Source organism: Cynocephalus volans, chromosome 6 (genome assembly GCF_027409185.1).
Source record: "Cynocephalus volans isolate mCynVol1 chromosome 6, mCynVol1.pri, whole genome shotgun sequence".
Taxonomy (NCBI): Eukaryota; Metazoa; Chordata; class Mammalia; order Dermoptera; family Cynocephalidae; genus Cynocephalus; species Cynocephalus volans.
The window spans coordinates 6,221,077-6,248,429 of NC_084465.1; the positions used below are offsets into that span (position 1 = coordinate 6,221,077).

Consider the following 27,353-nt stretch of genomic DNA (forward strand, 5'->3'; position numbering starts at 1 on the left):
GGGAAAGCTGTTAGTGGTCTTGCTGGCCTGGGGACCACCAAGGCCCTCTTCTCCCCTGCTGCCTCCAGGCAACTTCATATGAAGGGCACAGCTGTGGCTTTTGCCAGCTCTTGCTCTGTGTGCTCACCAACTCCAGTCTTGAAATGGCCAGGGCTCGAAATGGTTGGAGCAATCCTTTCTTTCTCTCATTGTGGGTTCTCCTGACTTCATGAACTGCCTAGGTCTCTCCTCCTCTTCTTTTGAGTTCTAGCAGCCCAAGCTTGGCTGTCGTTGCTTTTAAAAGTTGTAAATTGGTTGATTTGTGGGAGAGAGTGACACTGGGGACCATCTGTTCTGCCAACTTGACTGGAAAACTCCTTGTATTATCTGTCTTTTAAAAGATGAGCAAAATGAAAGTAAGATAAGATTAAGTTAACTTGCCAGGGTCACGTTGCTAGCAAATGGCTGAGCTAGGAAGCAAATTCTGGAACATTAGAGTTCAAGCCTTTGATTTCAACTAACACAGCAAACAACTTTTGCAATTAATTTAAATTTTCTCATGTCATAGAACCAACCATTTAGGATTAAATAAAAGTCATGGGAGGCAGAAAATTAAAGATTTAAAAAAGGATATGTAGTGGAATGATGTAAGGGCAAGGGTTAGATCTAATTTGTCTTTGCATCCCCAAAGATATGCCTGGCACATTGGTGATGCTATTTAATGAAGTGCACAGAATCTCTTCAAGTTCTCTTAGGAACTTCCTTACATGTGATTAGGATCTTTAGTACAGTTACTACTGTACATGTGCCATCTAGTGGTTAGAGATTAAGCACCGGTAGTGGCTGCTTATAAAAGACTCACCCGCCCTTATCCCCAAGGTATTGGTGGTTTCCACCCATCTGACTTTAGATCATTTTGTGGCCAAGTGGCATTGCCTGTTTTTTTGGTCAGGTTCAAAGTAAGGGGAGTGATGCACTGTGGATTTTATATCAAAGAAAAATATCACACTGAACTTTTTAAAATGTAAGTGTCTGCTCCAGTTTCCACAGTTTTAGACTGCAGGCAGTTTGAACAAATAGAACCCCACTGCAAAGTGGCTGAGTAGCTGAGCCTGGACTATGTTTTTGGTTGAATGGCTAGCTTCTACTTTTAGGCAAAACATGGGATGGTGCATTTTTAGTAATAAAGCGGAGATAACGAAGTGCTGGCATCAGGAGTACTCTCTCAGTTATCACTGGGGTCACAGACATGTTTCATCGAGAGATTTTCTGGATGACATCTCTGGTTGGATCCCTGGTTGCCAACATCATTTTTAACCAGAGCAGTGTGCTTCACGTTCTGCTGCCAAACTCTGAAAGTCTTTTGAAGACTAGGACTAGGGGAAGAGAGACATAAACACTAGTTTAAATTGTCCTGCCTTGACTTTGATAGATGTGAGATCTAACTTCTTACACCAGACGAAGAGTGACAGTTAATGATATTACCTATCGTTTCACATTTTTAAGCATACTTTTATTTGTTTTTACTTTGTGGCTGGAACTGCTGCTCCCTAGGAAGCAGTCATAAGATTTCTCCTTCTTTGTTAAGAAAAAAGACCAAAACAGCAAAATCCAAATCAAAGGTAAACTACAGTTTCTTTAGCAGATCTAGTTCAGTATTGTGGGCAGAGCCAGTAGTAATAATAGCTAGAGGAGAAAAGAGAACAGGATGAACTCTCAGAGCCTGCCTTCCTGTGATCCTCTTTGTGGATCAGGCTTGGTCCTGATCCCATTTCTTTAATCCCAATATTCTAAATCTGTTTCTTTCTCATCTGAAATGCAGAGGGGAAGGTTTATAAACGTTATCTACCTGAAAACCTACCGTTGACATTGATGTTTAAACCTTGTCATTTCCTTCAGGTTCTAATTTGAGAGAGGGAGAGAGAGACACTGTCCTTCTACTTCTTTCCCCCTAGTTGTAAGCAAAACCCTTCTCCCCCAAACACATTGAAAGTGTTATGTATTTTCTTTTTTAGGGGGACAAAAATAAGGGAAAAGCTGAGACTGTTACTACAATTTTCCAGGAAAAGAAAATTGTCAACTAGAGGTTAGGAGTGGTAGTTAGCAGCATAATAAAAGGGAGCAGATGGGCTGTGCCTTATTGGAGGGAACAGTTTGGGAGTGGGGGAATAAATGGAGCTGGGTCTTAGAAGAAAAACCCCAGGGGGATGTAATGGCAGGTGACCCTGGTCCATTTGGCTCGTTGGCGGTTCTGAGGTACGGTTCTTATTCCTCTTTTAAGTTTCTCATTTCTTTTTCTCACTCTTATTCTTTTTTGTAACCCAGCATTAAGAATGATACAGAAAGGGAGTATTCCACATATGTTGTGGGCCTCTCTTAGTAGAAATGAAATTCTTCTATCAAGGTATTTTTATATATGTCATTTTATAATACTTTAAATGTAATAGGCAGGCAGTGAGAGTCTTTCTAGTAGAATTGTATTCCTTTCTATCTTTGGTTGTAAAAGCAGTAGAGAGCAGGAAGCACAAAATAACCCCTGGCTCTTTCCAGAGGCTTTCCCTAGAGCTACAGGCTCTGTAGGTATAGTCTGCTTGCAAATTATTGCAGGTCACAGTTATATATTTTGGTAAAGCATGAATAGGGTGAGTTTATTTTCACAGTTACTATTAGTGTCTCATGGCCTGATCACTGAGCCACCTATTTTAAGTTTTTGTTATTGCAGTTCTCCACTCCTGATACCAATTTTTGTATTCATTAGGGCATGGGCTAAACAGCTGTAATAGAGCCTCCAAAATACAGCAGTGGCTTAAATAAAACAAATTAGTTTTTCTGTCATGTAGTATTTCTGCAGTGTGAGGTCCAGGCTGATGAGGTGTCTGCTCCATGTGGTTGTTGATGGACCCGGGTTTCTTTCATCTTGCTTCCTTTCCATCCCTGGGGCATTGCCCTCATCAGTAGCAGTGCGGCTGGGTCATTGCCACGTGCATTCTGGTACACAGGAAGGGGGACGTAATTCAGTCGAGAGGAGATGACTTCCTACGAGTGATGGAGAAGCTGAGCAGTTGCTTCTGGTCGAACTCTGTTGGCGAGAACTTGCCATGCTACAAAGAAGGCTGGGAAATGAAGTCCTTAGCTGAGCGTTTTTGTGCCCTACTAAAACCTGAGTAATATAGATGAAGGAGGGCATGGATTTTGTCCTTTGTCTATGTTATACATGGTTATGTACCTTACCTTTTTTTTTTTTTTTTTGGCAGCTGGCCAGTACAAGGATCCTAACCCTTGACCTTGGTGTCTTACCTTGTTCATCTGTGGTGTTCTCTACGTATTCTTGATTTGAATACCTTTTTGGGGGTAAAGATTGCATACATTCTTTCTCATCTGTGACATATTCATTTTGTCCATGGGGTCTTTTGTCAAATAGAAATTTTAATGTAGTAAAATTTGTAAATCATTTTGTGATCTCTTTTTGATGCTAACTTATTATATATTTGTAGATTTAATTCTAGGTGATCTACATCAGTTTTGTCTCTAGGGGTAAATAGGACACTTCGATTGATAGGCCTCACAAGCACTTAGTTTTATGGTCAGCTTTTCTATTTCAATTTAAAAAAAAGAGAAAAGAAACATGATATTTTGAATATGAAAACCAAAACCGTCTGTTTGATGCCTCATGTCATCATTAATTTTATGATTTGACAGGATTTACAATAATTTGTGGTTTTCTAATGAAGCAATAGTCACCAAAATTATTCGTTTTTCAAAATACTTCAATTCATTTTGAATCTAGAAGATAGACACAGAAATAGGGGAGTCAGATTGAAGTGCTGATCTGAGAGATACTGAATCTAGTTTGGTGTGAAGTTTAGTGTTCAAGCTGCTAAATATGTCTAGTATACCATTAAAACATGGTCTGGAGGGCCGGCCCTGTGGCTCACTTGGGAGAGTGCGGCGCTGGTAGCACTGAGGCCGCGGGTTCAGATCCAGTATAGGGATGGCCAGTGCGCTCACTGGCTGAGCGAGGTGCGGACCACACTGTGTGGAGGGTTGCGATCCCCTTACCGGTCAAAAAAACACATGGTCTGGAACTCAGGAGAGGAGTTAGTGTTTAGAGATGTTGGCTTGAAAGTCACTGAGTCCAGAGGAGATTGCTGAAACCTGGATATTTTCTTCAAAGGGGAGCATATAAAGAACATATAGTGAGAGGGCTGTACATTCATTTAGAGGGGTCTAAAAGAAATCAGTTGAAGAGATAGATATTAGACCATTTCATTTTTATTAATAATCTCATGAGATATGCTTGCTTTCTAATTTTACAGTTGAGTAAAAGAGAGATGACTTTTACATGAAGTTGAATAGCTAGCAGATGATGGAACTGGTGCTTGAGACCAGGTCTTTATGACTTCAGAGCCTATGAGTAGCCATTTTACCTCCTTGCTTATAAAAGATAGAAGAGCATTTCACTAAGGAGGAGGTAGTCCTGGTGTGAATAAATTTTTAGGATGTTTGAAGTCTTATGAGTGGCCCCTGGCTTGTTCTGTTACCATGCATGGTGCTGGCAAGAACAATAGCTGTAGTGGGAGGATGGATGCATATTAGGAAGGGCTAGTTAAGGGATAAGAAAAGGCAGTTCATTCTCTCTAAGGTGCCATTTCAAGAAGTTTGAAGGTAAAAGGAAGGAAAGACAGAGAGGAGGAACTTTGAAGGACTTGAAGATTTGTTTGTTTGTTTGGGGGGGGTGCTGCAGAAAGTTCTGACTATATATCTAGTTAGAAAAGTAGTATCCAGCTAAGAGTGTGGAATTATATCAAGAGCACTGGTGGATGGGTAATGTCCCTTTATTCTAGTAATTCAGTATGTGAGACAAAGTGGATATGTCATTTTTATTTAAAGAGAAGAATGATATTTGGGGTAATGGTGTTTGAAAATCCTCTCAGCAGTTAGGTTGCCTCCCGAGAAAGGTGTATGTGTTTGAGGTTGGAGTCTTGAGGAGAACTGCAAAAGGTAATAGAGTCAAGGTGTGTTCTTTTCAAATATTTACTTTTCAGAATGGCTAATAATTAGAGTACATAATGATTGTTATAAATTAGTGATAATTTCAATTCATAAAGTGTGAAGAAACTTTTTTTTTAATGAGTCATATTGAAATACATTTGTTCCTGAAAATAAGATTCTTAACAGTTATTGCTAAGAATGAAACTTCTCTGAATTGATTGTAATTTGGGTATAAGGAAAAGTATACCATGTTTTACATTATTTTAATTATTGTTTTGCAGTAGAAAATAAGTATAAACACTGGCGTTAATTATGTAGGTAAAATTTTCCTGTATTAGTGAAGTACTGTCATTTGTTTATTTCTTTTCCATTACAACGTATGCTTTATAAATTCACCAATGATTAATACAAACACAAAAATGACTCTGTATCCTCTTCCTCTTGTTTACTGTTAAGCAGAAATCAAAGAACAATCTGCAGAAGAGGATGCAGAAGCAGAAGTGGATAACAGCAAACAGCCAGCCCCAGCTCTTCAGCGATCTGTGTCTGAGGAATCTGCAAACTCCCTGGTCTCTGTTGGTGTAGAAGCCAAAATCAGGTTAGAGAGTCAATGCAGCTGTGCTGGAGATGAGCAACAGGAAAAAGGGCAGTGAATTGGATGTAGAGGAAATTCAGGGTGTACGAGTTCAGGATGTAAATCTGGATGAAATTTTACCATTTAGCAGCTTTAAGTTTGAGGCTGATCCCGCTGTGTGTAGTTGGGGTGAGCGTCTGTGCCATAGGTGACGGTAGAGCAGGCAGTGCCTTACTCCATTCACCCCCGACCAGTACACAGTGTCCCCAGTACACTGTTCCTGTCAGAAGAAACAACTGTGAGCCGTTAGCATAAGGGTTAATTTTTGACACTTACTTTTAAGTTTATGCTCTTGTTCCTTGCCCTTTCCCTATTCAGTGTATATTTCAGCTTTGAAGACTTGTAGTTTTAAAACCTTATTTGAAAGACATGAATCAAACTGTGAGAGTACCTGTCAGTTGAATACTCCCATTGTTGTGAAATGTTTTCTTTCCTTTGCTTTTGGTGCACCTCCCTCCTTGTCTTTCCTTGGTTTCTGTGGAGACTCTCTGCCTTTATAATGCTGGAGTCCTCAAGACTAGGTCCTCAGATATTTTGTCTTATGTTTTGCCCCTCTTCCCTCCCTGGGAAGGCTCATTCAATCTGATAGCTGCAAATTCCATGTGTCATTGTGAGCCCACATGTAGCATTTCCAGCGCTGATCTTTCCCTCAGCTCCAGCCTTTCATGTCTGTGTGTCTGACATCTCCATGTAGAGGTGTACGAGACACCTCCCCCTTAACATGTCCAGAGCAGCTCTTGATTCTTCTGCTTCCACCCCTGCCCCAAGTCTGTTTCTTCCCAGGCTTTCCCCATTTCAGTAAATAATACCAATATTTACTCAGTTGCCTAGGCCAGAAATTTTGGAGTTAATCCTTTCTGTCTTTTCTCATACCTCATACTCAGTTCAATAAATCCTGTAGCTCAATTCAGAAGATAACCCAAATGACTTCTGACTGTCTGAACTTGCTTGCTATCTTGATTCAAGCCACTGTTATCCGCAGGAGGCTGCAGTAGCCTTTTAATTAGTCCTTCTGCTTCTATTAACCTTTCCACAGTCCAATTTGTTCTTAGCACCGTTGAAAAAATTGTCATTCTAAAATGTAAATCAGGTCTCTCGCCCCCCCACCCCCCTTTAAGGGCTATTGTATTTACATTAAATATTTAAATTACGTTTAAAATTTCAAGTCCTTGCCCTGTCTGCAAGGTGTGATCTGGCTCTGGTGCCCCTCTGACTTCATTTGTCTCGCACTGTGCTCTCATCCCATTCGCCTCCTCACTGCTTCTGCAAAAACTGGTCAGGTTTCCATCATCGAGTTGCTCTGCTCTCTGCCACGTGACTCACTTCCCCAGAGCAGCCTCCCTGACCACCTGCTTACAGTACCAGTCTTCTCTGAAGTGTCAAGTCCAACTTGGTTTTGGTCAGCTCAGGAAAAAGGGGGCCCACAATGTGAATTTAGGTAAAGGGTATACAGGTGTTCATTCTACTTCAGTCTCCCCTAACCAATATTTTTGGGAGGTTTGAACATTTTCAGAATAAAATAGTAGGATGGAAAATAAATAAAACAGCTGCCCCCACCATGTTTTACCCAGTAGTCTTGCTTTATTTCTCTTTGTGGCACTTGTTTCCCAACACTTTGTTTGATGGTTTGTATCCCTTGCTGTCTCGCTGTACTGTCAGGTCTGGGGGCAGGCACTTGGTCGACTTTGCTCCCGGCTCTGTCCCATGCCCACACCAGTCTCTGACAGAGATCAGTGCTGTATAAATATTTTTAAATGAATAATGAATAAAGTCAGCAATTTCAAATAATTAAAAATTGACATTTTTCTTAGAGTCTTTTAAAATGGCTTTTCAAATACAGAATAAACTGGAGTTAGAAATAAGAGTTGGAAATTCAGAATTAGAAGTAATTTAAAATTCTAGTTGATTGAATAGCATTTAACATTCTGCTAAAATTCTCACTTAAAATTCTAAAATGCTACTTGTAGTTTGATTGATGCTACCATAAGCTTGTCTTTTCTTTAATTTTTACTGTTTTATCCTTAATTGGAATTAGAAATGGTAATGAATATGTAGAATTGAGAAGTACAGAATGCAGAATATTTGCTGGTTTACAGCAGGCATCTGAGAGCCTTCTGTGCCTCCATATCCTCTAGGTCTACTTCTGAACCCCTTACAGTTCTTAACCTCCTTGCTTGACTCTTCTGCAGATTTTAAGGACACACCATGTCTGACTGGCTTGTCTTCATGTCCCCTGTGTCTAGTACAGTGACTAACACTTAATTGATCCTCATCAAATACTTGTATGAAGATTGGAAGTTAAAAGCTGTTTGTGAATATATGAGAATTTAATTTATAATAAATAAACATGTCCCTTCAAACTAGTGGAAAAGAATAGATCACGCAATAATTGGCTGTCCAGTTTTAAAAATAAAGTTAGGTTGATATTCAAACCATACAGAAAAACGACCTTGAGGTGGATTAATAAACAATACTGATGTTACTCATTCTGGACTACACTGCCACCACCACTGTCACCTCCATTAGACAGGAAAGAGAAAATGTACTCTTTGAGAAAGCCAGTCTACTGTAGATACAGACCTGGCTTTCAGTCCAGGCTGTTCTACTTCTTGACTTTTATTTATTCTTTTTTTTATCTCCCTGTACCCCAGTTTTCTTAAAACAGAATGAGTCGGTTGAGTTCAATGAATTTTAATGGTACTGTGTATAAAATGTTCTAAATGAATCTACAGATAACATTATAATTAATAAGATTGCTAGATATAAAGTCAAAATGCAAAAATTACTTGTATTTCTATATATCAGGAAAAGAGGTAAGCAGTATTTTTTAGAATATTATTTTCTAATAATATCAACAATATATAACTAGATGTGCAAAATGTAAGACCTTTGTGGGGAAAATTATAAAATCTTTTGGAAAGATATTAAACACCAACCTAATAGAAATACATTGTTTATGTTTTACGGAACTAAGTATTGTAAAAATATTTTTTTCCAGTTGAATTATAGGTTCCAGACAATCCTGATAAAATTTTCTACAATAAATTTGACAAGCCGATTTAAAAATTTTATATGAATATGCCAAAGGCAGGATAAACCATGATACTCATGAAGAAGAGGGAAGGATTGCTTTACCTGGTATTAAGACTTTTCATAACATGCTAGAAAATTAAGTCCATGTAAAAAGGATTGTTTTCTTAACTTTCTTTCAGATAGTTTGTTATTAGGATATGGAAATGCTACTAATTAATACAACTATATTTAAATTAAAAATGTCTGTTCATAAAAGATACCAAAACAAGAGCGAATCGTGGATAAATGACAATTCCTTTCATCAGTGTTTTACAGTTTTACAATATACAGGTCTTTTATCTCCTTGGTTAGATTTACACTTAGGTATTTAATATTTTTGGTGCTATTTCTTTTTCTTAATTTTCTTTTGGATCGTTCATTATTAGTATATAGAAATGCTCTTGATTTTTATATGTTGATTTTGTATTCTGCAACTTTACTGAATTCATTTTTTAATTCTAAACGTTTTTAGTGGAGTCTTTAGGATTTTCTATATATAAGATCATGTCATTAGCAAATAGAGACAATTTCATTTCTTCCTTTCCTATTAGGATGCCTTTTATTTCCTTCTCTTGCTAATTAATCTGGTTAGGACTTCTAGTACTATGTTGAAAAGAAGTGGTGAGAATGGGTGTTTATTATTATTTTCTTTGTTGATGAGTAGCTATTTCTCTTCTTCATTCTGTATTTTGTTTGCTTTCTGCCTGCTTTTTTCCCCAGAGATGTTTTATTTTAGCGAATTACATTCTGGGGGCTGGCCAGTTAGCTCAGTTGGTTAGAGTGCAAGGTGTTATAACAAGGTCAGGGGTTCGTGATCCCCTTACTGGCCAACAGACAAACAAATAAACAAGTTCTGGTTTTGTTGATCTTCTCTTTCATTTTTAGTTGTCTATTTTTTTTGGTTTCTGTCATTTTTCTTGTTATTTCTGCTTTCTATCATTATCCTTGTTTAATTTTTCCCCAACTTCTTTAGTTGAAAGCTCACCTCATTTATATTTAAACTTTTAATTTACTGATAATTTATGTGTTTGTAAGCTCCCTTTCAATAAGTACTTTAGCTTCATCTCGCAGATTTTTACATTTAGTGTATTCCATTCCACTCTACATATTATGATTTCCATTTTAATTGAAGGGAATGGAATGTTTTAGTTTAGCAATGTTTTCTAATTTCCAAATATTTGAAAAATTTTAAGTTATTCATTTGTTACACAGTTTGGGTTTTGTTGCATTGTAATGGTCATTTGGAATATCACATTTTCCTTTATGGTCAAATATGTATTCTACTTTTGAAATATTTTAATACAGTACTCTCCCTTTATCCATGGGGTGATACGTTCCAAGACCCCTAGCCTGAAATGGCAGATATTACTGAACCCTATATATACCATATTTTTCCCTGTGTGTACTTACCTATGATAAAGTTTTAGATTACAAATTAGACACAATAAGAGATTAATGACAATAATAAAATAGAACAGTTATAACAGTATGCCAGCATCACTACTCTTGCACTTTGGGGCTGTTACTAAGTAAAATAAGGATTACTTGAACACAAACACTGCAATACCATGATAGTTGATCTGATAACCAAGTTATCAGGCTACGAAATGACTAACCAGCAGTGAGTGTTTACAGCATGGACAAGGGGACGATACATGTCAGGGTGAGATGGAGCTGGATGGAGTGAAATTTCATCATGCTACTCAGGATGATGCACAGTTTAAAACTTATGAATTGTTTTTTTCCTGGAATTTTCCATTTAATATTTTTGGACCTGGTTTACCATGGGTAACTGAAACACTGTGGAAAGTAAAACCATGTACAAGGGGGCACTACTGTATGCTTGAAAAGATGGAACCAAATGTGGTATCTCAAGCTATTCATTGTACTCATATAATTAATAAATAATAATAAATAATGAAGAATAAAGATGCTCAGTATCTGCTTAATTTTTATCTGTTTGTTATAGTATTTTTTGAGAAAACCATTGAAGTCCTCTACTGTTGCCAGTTTAGTTTTTTTGCTTTCTAGTTTTGTTAGTGTTGCTTGATTTATTGTGAGGCCTACTGTTATAAGTATATACTTATGATCGATATATCTTATACCACTGTTGATCATTTTGTTAGTGTATAACATCTTTTATCATTTCTAATGCAGTGTTGTTTTTGTTTGGTTTCGACTTTCATTTTGTGTGGTAATATCATTGTTACTCCGATTTTCTTTTGGTTCATATTTGCTTGGCATCTTTTTATCTCCTTTTCTGTTAACATTTCTTGTCCTTATGTTATGTGTCTTTTGTCTTTTTATTTTTAACTTTTTAATGTCTAATTGTTGAATCTATTTTAATCTAATCTCAGAAATTATCTTTTAATTGGTGATTTTTACCTGTTTATATTTATTGTATTAAGATTTGGTTTGCCATCTTTTAAAGTGTTTTTCAGTTGCTGCATACATCTTTTTTCTTTCTTGGTTGTGCATGAGCATCTGGTGTGATACATGGAGAGGATCCCATGAGTGGGTTAGAATTCCCACTGTGGAAGTGGGCCACAGGTGTTCTGTATGCTCACAGTATCTCACACTTGGCTTCTGTAGTTTGTGAGAACTTTTCACTGAATCCTTATCCTGCTTATATGACATCTAGTGGCTTCTTTTCCAGAAGTGCTTGTGTCTCATCTCTTCTCTGAAGTGTCTATCCTTTATTTGATTGCAAGTGAATTGGTTGCCCTGTGATTTCTGAACTCTGATGGGTTTCAGAAATGTGGATTTGCAGGTTCTATGGTGGGTTTTTGTTGTGAGGGTGGGCGCAATGCTCTTTGCATCTTTCTACATCCAGAGCAGAAGCCAGAAATTTCCCTTGCCCACTCCCCCACTTTATTTTTTTTTTGGCAGCTGGACAGTACGGGGATCCATTCCCCTTTTTAAAGTCAATAATAAATTACTCAGATGTTTGAACATCCTTACTTTGTGTAACCTTTCCTAATTCTTTAATAATTTGAGTACTTCTCTAAAAATATTTTTGTCAGTTGTGTGGTAAATTTCTGATGTCTTGTAAGCCTCAGAATAATTTTATTACACCTTCACATTTGAGTGATGATTTTGAATATAAAATTGAAGGCTAACATTTTTCTGTAATACTTTAAATATATTGCTCCATTTTCTAATCAGTGCTGTTGTAATCAATGTTGTTGATAAGGCTGATGTCAATCTGATTGTTGCTTTTCATAGGTAATGTTTATAGGGGAAGAAACAAACCAGAAATGGGGTATGCTAAAATAAATGGAAGCTTAATAGCTCGGAGGAAATTATAAGAGTATAGTAAGATACTGGCAAAGGATACTGATGGCGGTATTCTTTTGGCAAGAAGAAAATTTGCTTTTTTCCACTTGACTTTATTTTTCTGAAATTAGATCACATTTAATTTGATTGTGTGTGTATGTATCTGTCTCAGAGCCAATAAGCAACACAGTTTATCATGAAATTTAAATAGGTTATTTATTGGAAAAATTAAATAGATAATTTTTATAAGCAAAAGGCAATTAGTTGAGAGTCCATTATGAATTAAACTTTAAAAAGTCACCTCAAAAGACTTGATTATTTCTACTGCTTGTTAATGCAAGATGTTATGAAAGTTCATGGGGTAAATACTAGAGAGGTAATGGTGGAAACTTCAATGCCTGAGAAGAAAGAATTGAGTATATCAATAGTAAATGTGTTGTGAAGAAAAAATATATCCAAGAGGAATGGTCTTTTTAATTTTGTTCTTTGTAAGGGTCTCTTATTAAGTATATATTTCATAAATATATATTGTTTCTTGTTCTTTGACTTTTTTGATGATTTATTTTAAGCGAAACAGTTTAATTTTTAGGTGTATAGAAAAATGGAGCAGATACTACAGTTTCCATTCCCACATTACCCCTCCCTCGCAACGGTTTCTCCCAATCTTAGCATTGTGCATTAATGTGGTACATTTGTTACAATTGATAAACCAATATTGATATATTATTTTTAACTAGTTTACATTAGGACTCATTCTTTGTTTTACACGGTTTTATGGGTTTTGACAAATGTGTAATGTCATGTATTATGTGCCATTATAGTATCATACAAGATGGTTTCATTGCCCTAAAAATACCCTGTGCTTCTCATCCTAAATCATCCTTTTCCCCTCTCCCGTTTAACCCTTTTGCCTCCCCTCCCCCCCCAAAATCCACAAACCACTCAACCTAGGAACTTAACCCAGCAGTTATTTAAATTTATGTTTTTATATCTCTCCATGTGTGTAAGCTGTGTGTGGTATATATATCATGTAAAAAGAATGTTCCATCAGCTGGTTAAATAAAACTTTGTCATCAGTGTTTTACAGAGCTGGTGTGCAATTTGGTGGCTATCAAACACTACCCTCTTCCTCATCATTAGCTTTATGTTCTTTATTCTTTTTAATAATTTGATTTTCTTTAGTCAGATTAAAAATAAATCATTTTGCTAAGTACAAACTAGCATTTTTTTTGATTCGGGATGTTTGCTACATTAAAAAAATCATGCTGTGGAAAAGCATAATTGTTATTAAACATAATTGTTCTTATGGTGTAATCATGAATATACTCTAGAGAATACATTGGAAAACTTATCTGCACTAAAAACATAATTTTAAAGCACAAGTGTCTGTAGTTATCTCTCAGTTAAAGTAGTTGAATAAAGCTACTTTTCTCCTTCACTGTCCTCATCACTTTTCGTTTTTTACCAGTGAACAGCTCTGCGCTTTTTGTTACTGTGGGGAAAAAAGTTCCTTAGGACAAGGAGACTTAAAACAGTTCAGAGTAACACCTGGATTTATCTTGCCGTGGAAAAACCAACCTTCTAACAGGAAGGACACTGATGACAACAGCAATGGTACCTGTGAGAAAGTACAAAACTCAGCACCACGAAAACAGAGAGGACAGAGAAAGTAAGCAGTTTTGAATTTAAATTGTTGGAATGGAATACAGCTTTGTGTAATTTATTTTCCCCGTAATGTTTATAAATTTACAAATGGAGGTGTTACTGTTGAACAGTTTCTCATGTTTTCTACATTCTTGGGGTTCTTTATGACTCACTATCAAAACAGCAGTCGTTTTCTCAAAGTTTCTTATTTTAAAAAAAATTATCTTAATTGTGTATTAACAAAATCAGTGTGATCACAAAGGTTAACTATTGAAAGAAAACTTTAGAGAACATAACATAGGCTGCGGCGGAGTCTGTGGCATTTATGAATGGAAAGAAGATAAAACCTCAGTGAAGTCCTTCTTTCCTTCCTCTAAAGAAGTTTTTAATTGTAAGAATATAACAACACAATAGCAAAACCAGAATTAGTTTTCACGATTCATGTCCTTTGTGACATTCATTCATTCATTCATTTTATCATTTAATTGACTTTTTGACTTTATATATGTGTGTGTTTCAGAGAATGTTGAGCTGCTCTATGAATTGTTTATCATAATAAAGTATTTTTCTTCCCTCCCTCCCCCTCTCTCTCTTTTTCTCTTTCTATTTCTCTCTCTCTCTCATATGCTGCAAATGCCCTTTCCAAAGTTAAAGAACTACTACCTTTTTAAAAAAATAAAATAAGAATTTCCAGAGATGTTTTGATAAATGTGTATGTATGCGTATATTCATGGGCACATTGTAGTAACCTAAAACTCTTGTCTAATATATTTTAAAAATATTTTGTATAAGTTGTATTTTAAGGCCATCTTAGTATGTGGACTTGGCTCTGCTGGTTAAGGGAGCAGAAGTTTCTGTAGTTGATGAGAAAGTATAAAAATTAATTTAGCTGGGAAGGCTAACCAGCTCTACCCCTTGAGGGTGATGATGTAATCACCCAAATGCTTATCTGGCTTATAACCAAGTTTAAGTACTAAAACATTGTTGTATTGTCATTATTTGATTGGTTCCTTGTTTTGAGCAGCTGCCAATGCCTTGAAGACATGAAGTGGGAAATGAAACAATAACAAGAAAATGAATCTTTTAAAAGAATTTAAGGTGGAACTATTTTAAGGAAGCTTAGTACTGTATTTGGAGAATTGTAATGTTTTGAAGGTCATAGTTAGATCATATATAAGAGCCTTATCTTTTGTTATCAGTTGAGTGCTCACATCTTAAAATATATCAAAAGTCCAGCAAATTTTTGATGTTCATCAGTACTTGGCAAATTTAATGGGCAGGACCAGGCTGTATATCCTCATATTCTGCCTTGAATAGTGGCAAGTATATAAAATCCTGTCCTGGGAAATAGAATTGGGCTTCACTTCTTTTATAAGCAAAGTTAATTTTTGGTGAAATCTTTTATGAGCCAAGATAATTTTATAGAAATAGCCTTGGTTTAACAGAAGTCTTTATATACACTTAATGCTTTAAGTAATGATAAGCCAGTTAATGAAGTACACTTAGAAAATTCTGCCATAATTTAGGTGTAGACAATTAATTTAGTTCAGTAATGATTTTAAATATTTACAAAATATATGTTACTAATGAAATATAAACAGTTAATTTTTCTTAAAAATTAGGCAAAGGAAGTGTTTAAAATGGTTTTCCCCTTTTGTTTGCACTAAAAATAAGAAGAATATATAATCAAGTGTTCTTTTCCTCTTTCTTTTTGTTTTATAACTTAAAATTTTGTGTGGTATGTATTTCACCTGACTTCTCTTCATGCTCTTTCCTAAGCTGGGCTGCTGTCATCCTTAGTTCTGACATTGGCATCTTACTGATATGGTATATATAAGGAAACTTCAAAAAGTTCATGGAAAAATAGAATTAAAAAATAATATGAATCCTTCCGTGAACATTTTGAAGTACCCTCGCACATACAAACAAGTCTCAAAACCTGAAGGTTGAATTTGATTAAGCTGCTGGTTAGGAACTGATTAGTAATAGACTGGTTAGTCATTCATTGTTTTTTTTACACCCTTCCCCTCATCAAATACTAGTGTGTTAAAATAATACGTTAGTATTTATAGACGAACTGTTAATCTTTTTCTCTCCCAATAAAATAACAATGATTAATAATGAAGAATATATATATATAGGAAAGAATTTGTTCTTTTTTTACTCTGGGCATTTATAAAAATGAAAATTTAAAGTTAGCATAGCATGCTGATCCTTTTTAACAAGTTAGTTTATATATTTCTAATGCTGAATATAAAAAATTACTGGTTACTTTTATATGGTTTGATATACTTATTGAAATATGTTAATACTTTTTTCTTTCAATGATTCCAGGTATAAAAAAGTTTAGTCCCCTGGTCATTGTGCTGATTTTCTGTTAATAGGAATCATGATAAATATCCAGCATACAGAAGTGCAGTGAGTTATGATCTATATTCAACAGTGACTTAATCCAAAATTATGATCAGGTTAAATACCATGATAGTAAGAGAAGATTTAAGTTTTAGTGGTAGTCATCTGATTTCCCATATTTAATATGAGATATAATAGTCATCCTTGTTTACATAGTGATCTTAATACCTGAAGTGGTAGGACTTAAAAGTCCGAAATCTCCCATATGATGTGTACTTTATTCAGTGTTCATTTTTTATACTATAGTTTTTGCTGTTATACTGTCTTCCTTATTCCCTGTGTCTTTAGTAGCTATTTTGTTTTTGCTTTTTACTTCTGATTTGTGAGATACAGTCTTGATTGAGAGTACTCGCAATGTCATGCTGCAGACCAGCTGTCAAGATTTATCAAGGGGACCATAAGAAAGCTACAACTGACACGTTCCACTCCCCCTGCCTCCTTTTTCACATTTTGTAATGGGTTTTCATTTTCCCTGAGAAATAATCTTTCTTTACATGAAATTAACTGCCACCTCTGTTGCGGCAGTCCTCAGCTAAGATAAAGCAAATTAAAAATTTCTGTTATGTTTTCTAAGCATTTAAGTTAAGACCAAAGGGAATGTTCATTTTGTGTGTTAGAATATGGTTCCTACTAGAATATGAGTGAGTCAGTTTTTAAAAAATTATATTATTGAATGGAAACATAAATTTATAACTAATTTTAATATTTGTGGGTTTGGAGACTCTTTCTCTTAGTTGTTGCTTACATGATATAATATGGCAACCCAGTTTACCATTGTAGTATGAATAATAACAACAGAAGAATTCTAAAAGTTGTTTTATGACAGTTTATGCCTAATAAATTAAAATTGATTTGGCAGTACATTGTATTTAAATTGTTATAAAATGAAATGAGTTTCTACTTGCTATTACTTTCATAGCTGTTTTATTTTATTTTCAGAGAACGATCTCCTCAGCAAAATACAGTGTCTTGTGTAAGTGTAAGCACCCAAACAGCTTCAGATGATCAGGCTGGTAAATTATGGGATGAACTCAGTCTGGTTGGTCTTCCAGATGCCGTTGATGTCCAAGCCTTATTTGATCCTACAGGTATGAGCCTGTCTTCATTAACAACTACCTGTTGATTCCTGAAGCATTTTAATTTTAGTGCGCCGTCAACTTAACTCAATAGTAAATACTTTTCATTTAAAAGTAATTACGATAATATTGTTAAAAATGTCATTAAGTATGCCTGGTTTGGTAAAAGAAATTCTAATTATGTTACTTAATTTGTTTAAAATTTGCACAGTGCCAACAGTGGACTGGATGCTTTTATAAATATTTGCATTTACTTTTGTGTAGATATCAATGCCATGGAGGTCTGACACTTGAGGAAAGAGAAAATTTTAAAGGAATATGTGAGAACTGGGTGTATTTAACTTGAGGATTCAGGACAATAGATCTAGCTGTGTGGGTTATCCTATTATAACAGTACCGTAACTCACATTCCTAATATGGTGCTGTTGGGATTTTAAATAAATCTCATTCTATACTTGAACTTCAGATTGATTGATTGTGGTTCACGTGCTGTGTGATGGAGAATTTTAAGACTGAGCTATTGTATTAACAATTGATGTGTGCTCCTGCTGTGGAATGGAGGGGGAATAGAGGTGTGTGTTGTTTATTTTCCATACATCGCCTTTATCATCATCACAGTATTAAATAATGTCCTGTCTGTTTTATATAAAGATACCAAATAAAATATCTTACAGTAATATTTAAATAAAATGACTAAAAACTAGTTGGAAAAAATAATCACTAATTCAATGATTCTTAAACTTTCATGTGCATCAGAATCACCTGGAAGGCTTGTTAAAGCACAGATTGTTGGGCCCTACTGAAGAGTTTTTGATTCAGTAGGTCTCAGTCGTGATCTGAGATTATTCATTGCAAACAAGTTCCCAGACTGACGCTGATGTTGTCAGTTCAGAGATTAGACCCCCATTTTGAGAAGCGCTGCTATAGTGATAACACAGTTATAGGAGGTCATGGTGCATTTATCAGTTAGAATTGATTTTGGAGTTGAATGTCTTTGTTTTAATGTTTATTCAATTTCTCCTTTTCACTTTTGCCATCTTAGGCACTTGTTGGGCTCATCACCGTTGTGTGGAGTGGTCACTGGGAGTATGCCAGGTGGAAGAACCATTATTAGTGAACGTGGACAAAGCTGTTGTCTCAGGGAGCACAGAAGTAAGTAGAGGAAACAAACATGTAAAGTGCAGTTTTATAACACTGACTTTGCTCAACATAAGGGTTCACTTGTAAAATTATTTATTAAATGATTAGCACAGTATAAAATCCCTCAAAATTAAATTATTAATTTATATTAGGAGTAGTTTGTGCAAACCACCAGTATGTTAAATTATTCACTAAACTAAATCTTTAAAATAAATATTTTACATTTAAATCAGAAATTGAAGGTTTTAGAAATGAGAATTACTAACTATACTTACATATTCATGTGGTTATTCTTCAAGACAAAATAATTTATAAGGAATTAAAGTAAGAGAGATGAGGGCTGGTCCATTAGCTCACAGGGGTAGAGCACGGTGTTATTAACACCATGGTCAAGGGTTCAGATCCCCATACTGGCCAGCTGCCAAAAAACCAAACCAAAACTAAGTAAATAAAATGAGAGACAAGATTTGAGAGGTCCACAATCTGGAGTAATTCTGTTTGATATTTTAAACATTGGTTAAAATATTTCTTTTTAGTCCAGCTGACAGTTCACTTTATCTTTTTGGCATTATCCCAAAGTAAAATGCACACAATCTGTTATTTTTCAAAGCTTTCACTGTTATTTTCATGTAATTTTGAAATTACCACAAAAATAAATGCAACAATTACTCCTATCTATAAAGGCAGCAAACTCCATGAAGTGATATTTCTTTGCTATCTACAAATTCCCTTTGGTTTTTACAAGTATATTTGGGAAAAGTAAGACAGCCCTTCCAAAGGAATATTAAAACTGGAAATTTTGACCATAGAAACCGTATAGGCTCTAATAGATAGAAAGCTTTCAAAAGTATAGTTGAGACAAGGAATTAGATTCAAGTAATTATTCAATTATTATAACATTAGCTTTACTCAGATTTTCAAAATGGCTTAATTTACATGGATGAATGGCTGTAACCTCAAGAATAGTCAAGTCAGAGTGCTTATTTGGAAATTTGACACTACATCTAAGTGCATATGTTATCAAATTTTGAACAATGTGATTCATAATAGTACATTCTCCAGTCTGATCATACATAGATGGCCAGATTAGAACTATGATAAATCATCAAGATCCATCTCTTTTATAGACTACTTGAGAAGTAGTTTTGGTTTATTTTGTGACAAAGTATTACAGGGAAGGCAAAAAACAAAGGCTAAAATGAACTTTGTGGTGTTGGATTGGTACCAGAGGAATCAATATAAACTCATGGAGTTTGATATTTTTAAAGACAAATACAGAAATAAAGATGTATGTATACACATGAGTTTATTTATCTACATATATTTCTTATTTCTGTTTGCTAAGATGGTAGTTAAAAGAAAGCTTTCGTCACTGTCCTTTTTGGATGTCAGGTGCCATTTTTGTTTCTTAAATGCTTGCAGATTAATATTTAACTAGTATTTAGCAATCAAGGCTGTGCCCTGCCACTGGCAGAGGAATCCTAGGGCCTTGGAAGACTTGCATTCGTTCTGACTTTGTCCCTGCATTAGTACTGAGTGGGCCCAAGTAAGTCAAGGGCAGATCGAGTACTTGGAGTAGTAGGCGGTGAGAAAATTAGAAGGGAACTGGTGACAACATCATCAAACCTTTACCTCTACGCTTGATTCAACCACTTAAAACTTACAGTAGTGACAGTATTTTATTGCCATTCTTGCCATTTTTTGTTTTGTTGTATGTTTTTCCTCATTATCAAATAGGCACAGGACAGACAGTTAGGTAGAACTTTGCCTCTAAGAAAGGAAGATCTATCTCACAGGCAAAAAAATTCAAACATGTAACAGCACATTTGTTGACAAGTCTTTGGGGAAATAGGCACTCTCATATTTGCTGGTGGAGATACAAATTGGTACAAATCTTCTGGTGGGAAATTTGGTGATACCTAACAAATTAAATATGCATTTACATTTTGATTCTTCGAGGAATCTATCCTGAATATGCCTCCAACAATACAAAATTGTAACTATTAACAGTTATTAATAATAGTATTGTTTAATTTGAAAATATTGGAAACAACCGAAATGCCCACACATAGACGAATGTTTGAATAAACTATGGTACATTCATATGATGGAGTACTGTGCAGCTGTAAAAAACAGTGAAGAATACGTCTCTGAAGTTATGTGGAGTGGTTTTCATTCTACATTATTAAGTGAACAAAAAGTGCAAAAGAGCATTTATAGTGTGCGACTCTTTGTGTAAGAATGAATCAGATATAAGAAAGTACACATGCATATACTCATTTTTGGAAAAGAAATACTGGCAAGATAAACCAGAAACTACAGAGATTGGTTACCTGTAGGGAGTGGGGGAAAAGAGGTGGACAGAAGGGAATGACATCTGTGTAGCAGGGGTAAAATGTGAGTGACACTTATCAGAGTATATTTTTTGTGTATTTCTGACTCTTAGAACCATAGGAATTTTTTACATATTCCCCAAGTAAGCAATTACCACCAATTGGTATGTGAGGAATCCAAGAAGGAATAGCAAAATTTACATTAAAGGGGATAGGGAAGAAAAGAGCTGACCTAAGTATCTCTGGAAAACAGTATCTTGATTAGATAACAAAGCTAAATACAAAAAGAACTGTACAAATGTGCTGTAATCTAGTTAGTAAATGTGTTTGTCACAAGAGTTTGCGTTAGCAATTCTGAAACTACGTGTATACTCAGTGAACAGATAAGTAAATATATTGTAGATAATGAGAGCTAGGTTTTCATTGATGGAGAAAGTAACTACAAATAAAGGCCTAAATGAACTTTGTTGTGTTGGAACGGAATCAGAAGTCTGAATATAAACTCATAATTTTTAGTATTTATACAGACAGATACAGAAATACAGATGTGTGTGTGTACGAGTTAGTTTGCAGATGTTCTTTCCTAGCTCTCTCCCCTAAGAAGCAGTGGCACCCAGTAGCATTGAGAACACCAGGTACTCAGATCCTGGTTTCTAACCAGTGTTCTCTAGTAAAAGGAACCAGGGTTTCTGGATAAGTAGTTCATCACAGGACTAGTGCAGGGACGATACACGATGAGCCAGGATCATCTTGTCGTGTCAGAAAGTTAAGGAAGTGCTCAAAAAGATGGGAACCTGTTGAAAGTACAGGAGCCAACCTGAAGGAGCTCCCAAGAACTGGGCCAACTTGAGCAACAACAAAAATAATGATAGTATTAAATTTTCATTCACAGAATAAAATGAGTTGTACATAAGTTTGTAGTGATATAAATAGATACAAGTAAATAAGTAGTGTAAGTCACATCACTTCTTTACTCAGCACTCTTCAGTGACTCCCCATCTTATTCAGAGAAAAAAGCCAGAGCTCTTACTGACCTACAAGGCACTACATGATTTTCACCATTCCCCAGAAATACTTCTAAGACGTTCACGATCACTCTTCCCTTCATTCACTTCCCTCATCCACACAGACTGACCTCCTTGGTTGTCCCCGGTCCACCAGGCATATATCCACCACAGGGCCCTTGCAGCTGCTGTTCCTTCTCTGTTGAATACTCTTCTTAGATTTATGCATGCCTTGCTCACTCACATCCTTTACGTATGTATTTAAGAATGAGTCACCCTGTCAGTGAGGCCTTTGTTTGGCTTGCATCAGAGATTTCAAGTGCCTCCTCCTCCCATAATATCCCTGCTGTATTGTTTTCTCCTTTGTACTTATCGCCATCTAACTTAGTGTATATTTACTTAATGATCTTGTTTATTGTTTATCTTCTCTCACTAGAATACTAGTGCCATTAGGACAAGGATTTTTTCTGTTTTGGTTATTCCTCAGTAAATATCTGCAGACTAAATGAATAGCATTGAAGATCTTCATGGAATCATTCATAGTCAGGAAAGAAGTCTGAAGTACCCAAAAGTGTTACTGGAGGTCATCAATGTGGTTAATTTTATACAAGTTTACACATTTATAGTTGTCAAAAAAAAATCTCTAAAATAGAGTATGTCTTTACAATTCTACATAAATGATTGGCAGGGAGGGGCCCATGAAAATCCTCGATATCACAAAACATTGCCTAGGGGCAAAGTGTATAATAAAAGTTCTGTTGAACTTAGAACACATTTTTATTTTAGCAAAAGACAGATGTTCTAAATTTGCTGACCTTTTTATGATGACGTGGCCGAGTGTATTATGATACCTAGCTCTATTTTTCAAAAAATAAACAAACATTTAACCTGCCTCTTGAAGACAAAGGTGATATTTTAATAATGAGAATGTAATGACTTTTCAAATAAACGTGTGCTGGGAGTTAAGCATTTTTAAAACAGATGTTTGGAGTTATTTCTGTTGATATTTTATTGGCAGAAACAGTGAATGTTTATATTAAGAAAAAAAAACCAAAACAGAAACTTTAATATTTGTCACCAAAAAATTTGGATATGGAATTTCCCGATTTGTTTAAAAATATTCTAAAGAGTTTTGGTATGTTTTAAAGTTATTTGTTAAAAATTTAATACTTTTTGATTAGGGACATTGTGGAAATCATGCACTACTTACTTCTATTTATATTCTCTACTTTGGGGAGAATCTTTTTTTTTCTAAAAAAAAGAACCTATGTCAGCTATTAAAACCAGATACTGAAATAAATGGAGGTTAGAATCAGGCCTTTCAGTTTAAGAAGGTGAAAGAGAATAAGATACAAAGCTCAGATGAAGGGGTTGCAGTGCTCCTGCAGTTTTTTGATTGTGCACATCTTTTAATAAGAAATGTTTGAGCACGCATCCTTATTATTGTACGTATTAGTGGAGTATCTCTCCTTTATGTAACTTACCAACATTTGTAAACTTACATGTTCGTGTGAGTCTTTTATTTTATTTGCATTTGTTAATGCGAGTCTTTTATTCTGTCAGTCTCCCCCACTAAGGCTGAAAGCACCATGAGGGCGTGGACCATATCTGTGTTGGTTTATCATTTTCTTTCTGGTACCTAACAAAGTACCTGGAATACAAGAGACTCACTTATGGGATAGATGTGTGCACGAATGAAATTTGCCAATGAAGGGTAAAGTTGCCTTAGCTTGAATGGGGATGTATGTCCTGCTGGCATCTAGTGGGTGGAGGGAGACAGAGATTGTCAGCCAAGAATACTCTACCCTGCAAGGCTATCCTTCCGAAATGAAGGGCAAATAGTATATTTCTCAGTCAAACAAAAACTGCGGGAGTTCACCACCACACCACCACCCTTACAAGAAATTCTCAAGGGAGTACTGGGTTTGGTTCCTGAATAGGAATAATATTACCAATTAAACCAGTACTTACCGACCACTATTGGTTCCTGAAAAATAACTACCACTGCCATAAAAACCCAAGAAAAATCTAAACCCACTAGTATAATAAAAATGGCATTCATGAAGAGAAAACAAACAAACAAAAAGGCTTTCTACAACCTAAGGAACCAACAAACACAGAAAACAAACAGTAAATCAGAAAGCAAGGAACAAAAGACACCTAAGACAACCAAACAACAATCAATAATATGTTAGGAATAAATCAGCACTATTCAGTAACAACTCTTAATGTAAAAGGCTTAATTTCCCCAATCAAAAGACACAGACTGGCTGACTGGATCAAAAAGGAGGTCCCAACTGTATGCTGCCTTCAAGAGACCCACCTCACCCATAAAGACTCACATAGACTAAGAATGAAAGGATGGAAAAAGATTTACCATGCAAACAGAAAAGAAAAATGAGCAGGAGTACCTATTCTTTATATCTGACAAAGTAGACTTTAAACTAAAAACCATAAAAAGAGACAATGAGGGACACTACATAATGATAAAAGGACTGATCTATCAAGAAGACATAACAATCATAAATATGTACGCACCCAATGTTGGAGCAGCCAGATTTATAAAACAAACTCTATTAGACCTAAAGAAGGAAATAGACATTAATACCATAATAGCAGGGGACCTGTACATCCCACTGTCAATATTGGACAGATCATCTAGGCAAAGAATCAGCAGAGAAACACAAGATCTAAACAATACTCTAGACCAATTGGACTTGGCAGATATCTACAGAACATTCCATCCAACAACCTCAGAATATTCATTCTTCTCATCAGCACATGGATCATTCTCCAGGATAGATCACATATTAGGTCACAAATCAAGTCTCAATAAATTCAAAAAACTTGGAATTATCCCATGTATTTTCTCAGACCATAATGGATTAAAACTAGAAATCAATAACAAACGAAATTCTGGAAACTATACAAACACATGGAAATTAAACAGCATTCTACTTAATGACATATGGGTCCAAGAAGAGATCAAGCAGGAAATCAAAAAAATTATTGAAACTAATGAAAATAATGATACATTATACCAAAACCTGTGGGATACTGCAAAAGCAGTATTAAGGGGGAAATTTATTGCATTAAATGCTCACCTCAGAAGAACGGAAAGATGGCAAGTGAACAACCTAACACTTCACCTTAAAGATCTAGAAAAACAAGAACAATCCTAACCTAAAGTTAGCAAACGGAAAGAAATCATTAAGATCAGAGCAAAACTTAACGAAATTGAAACCCCAAAAACAATACAAAAGATCAATGAATCAAAAAGTTGGTTTTTTGAAAAGATAAATAAAATTGACAAACCATTAGCATGGCTAACAAAAAAAAAAGAAGAGAGAAGATTCAAATAACAAAAATTAGAAATGAAAAAGGTGATATTACAACTGATTCATCTGAAATACAAGGAATCATTCGAGACTACTATAAACAACTATACACCAACAAATTTGAAAATCTGGAGGAAATGGATAAATGTCTGGACACACACAAGCTCCCAAAACTGAGCCATGAAGATGTAGAAAATCTGAACAGACCAATAACAAGGAGATTGAAGCTGTTATCAGAAAGCTCCCAACAAAGAAAAGCCCAGGACCAGATGGATTCACAGCAGAATTTTACCAAACATTGAAAGAGGAATTGACACCGATTCTTTACAAACTATTCCAAAAGATTGAAACAGACGCAAATCTCCCAAACTCATTCTATGAAGTAAACATCGTCCTGATACCCAAACCAGGTAAAGATATAACCAAAAAAGAAAACTACAGGCCGATATCCTTGATGAATGTAGATGCAAAAATCCTCACTAAAATACTAGCAAACAGAATACAACAACACATACGTAAAATTATTCACCACGATCAAGTGGGATTCATCCCAGGGATGCAAGGTTGGTTCAACATATGCAAATCAATAAATGTGATACACCATATTAATAAAATCAAACACAAGGACCATATGATCATTTCTATAGATGGTGAAAAAGTATTTGATAAAATTCAACATTCATTCATGACAAAGACCCTCTATAAGTTATGACCCTCAACATAATTAAAGCCATATGTGATAAACCCACTGCCAATATCATCCTGAATGGGGAAAAGCTGAAAGCTTTTCCTTTAAGAACAGGAACTAGACAAGGATGCCCACTCTCACCACTCCTATTCAACATAGTGTTGGAAGTACTAGCCAGAGCAATCAGAGAAGAGAAGGAAATAAAGGGCATCCAGATTGGAAAAGATGAGTCAAACTGTCCCTGTGTTGATTTATTCCTAACATTTTACTGATTGTTTGGTTGTCTTACGTGTCTTTTGTTCCTTGCTTTCTGATTTACTGTTTGTTTTCTGTGTTTGTTGGTTCCTTAGGTTGTAGAAAGTCTTTTTGTTTGTTTTCTCTTCATGAATGCCATTTTTATTATACTAGTGGGTTTAGATTTTTCTTGGGTTTTTATGGCAGTGGTAGTTATTTTTCAGGAACCAATAGTGGTCGGTAAGTACTGGTTTAATTGGTAATATTATTCCTATTCAGGAACCAAACCCAGTACTCCCTTGAGGATTTCTTATAAGGGTGATTGTGTAGTAGTGAACTCCCGCAGTTTTTGTTTGTCTGAGAAATATACTATTTGCCCTTCATTTCAGAAGGATAGCCTTGCAGGGTACAGTATTCTTGGCTGGCAATCTCTGTCTTTTAGTATTTTGAATATATCATCTCATTCCTTTCCGGCTTTTAGGGTTTGTGATGAAAAGTCTGATGTTAGCCTGATTGGGGCACCCTTATAGGTGATTTGACGCCTTTCTCTTGCAGCTTTTAATATTCTGTCTTTGTCTTTGAGTTTTGCCAATTTGACTATAACATGTCTTGGAGAAGAACTTTTTGGGTTGAATACATTTGGAGATTGTTGAGCTTACTGGATCTGAAGATCTGTGATTTTTCCTATACCTGGAAAGTTTTCTGCCACTATTTTGTTGAATATGTTTTCAATGCAATCTCTGTTTTCCTCCCCTTCTGGGATACCTATGACTCGGATATTTGAGCACTTAAGGTTGTCTGATATCTCTCTCAGATTTTCTTCAATGCCTTTGATTCTTTTTTCTTTTTTTTTGTCTGCCTGTGTTATTTCGAACAGCCCATCTTCAAGTTCAGAGGTTCTCTCTTCAACTTCCACAAGCCTGTTGGTTAAACTCTCCGTTGTGTTTTTTATTTCGCTGAACAACTTCTTCAGTTTGGCAAGTTCTGCTACATTTTTTTTCAGCGCATTGATTTCCTCTTTCAGATCCTGTCTACTTTTCGTCATTTCATCATGATGTCTAGCTGAGTTTTCTTGTATCTCATTCAGTTTCCTTAGAATTATCACTCGAAATTCCTTGTCAGTCATTTCAAGGACTTCTTGTTCTATAGGATCTAGAGCTTGAGATTTATTATCTTTTGGTGGTGTACTTTCTTGATTTTTCGTATTTCTGGTATCTTTTCTTTGATGTTTATTCATTGTGGCAGGGGGTTTCACAGTCCACAGGTTTGACAGTATTGACTGACTAAGATGTTGCTGTGGTTGCCAATTTGGTATGGCTACCTCAGTGACTCCCTGTTCCGTGCGCTCTGGCCCGGGCTCTTGGGATGCACCGAGGCACCGCAGAGCGTGTGGTCTCTGCAGAGCTTCCCCTTCCCTTGCAGGATGTCTCCCTGCTCTGTGCGTGCTAGGCCGGACTTGGGATGGAGCCGGGCGGTGGCGGTGAATCCTACCTGCTGCTGGATCCGCGGCGGCAGCCCCCGCACAGGGTGT

The 27,353-nt window shown here is 35.8% G+C and overlaps 1 protein-coding gene across 15 annotated transcripts in view; it reads left to right on the forward strand.

Annotated features, from left to right (window-relative positions):
• Positions 1–27,353, forward strand: part of KMT2C (lysine methyltransferase 2C) — a 268,845-nt gene that overhangs the window by 82,823 nt on the left and 158,669 nt on the right. For 13 of the 15 annotated variants that reach the window (XM_063101221.1, XM_063101226.1, XM_063101230.1 and 10 more), the window contains exons 3-6: positions 5,428–5,569; positions 13,422–13,622; positions 16,949–17,097; positions 18,128–18,237. In XM_063101221.1, the coding sequence (XP_062957291.1) occupies positions 5,428–5,569; positions 13,422–13,622; positions 16,949–17,097; positions 18,128–18,237 (602 nt within the window). The remainder of the gene's footprint in view (positions 1–5,427; positions 5,570–13,421; positions 13,623–16,948; positions 17,098–18,127; positions 18,238–27,353) is intronic. The other 2 variants (XM_063101223.1, XM_063101236.1) reach the window with 1 other exon arrangement.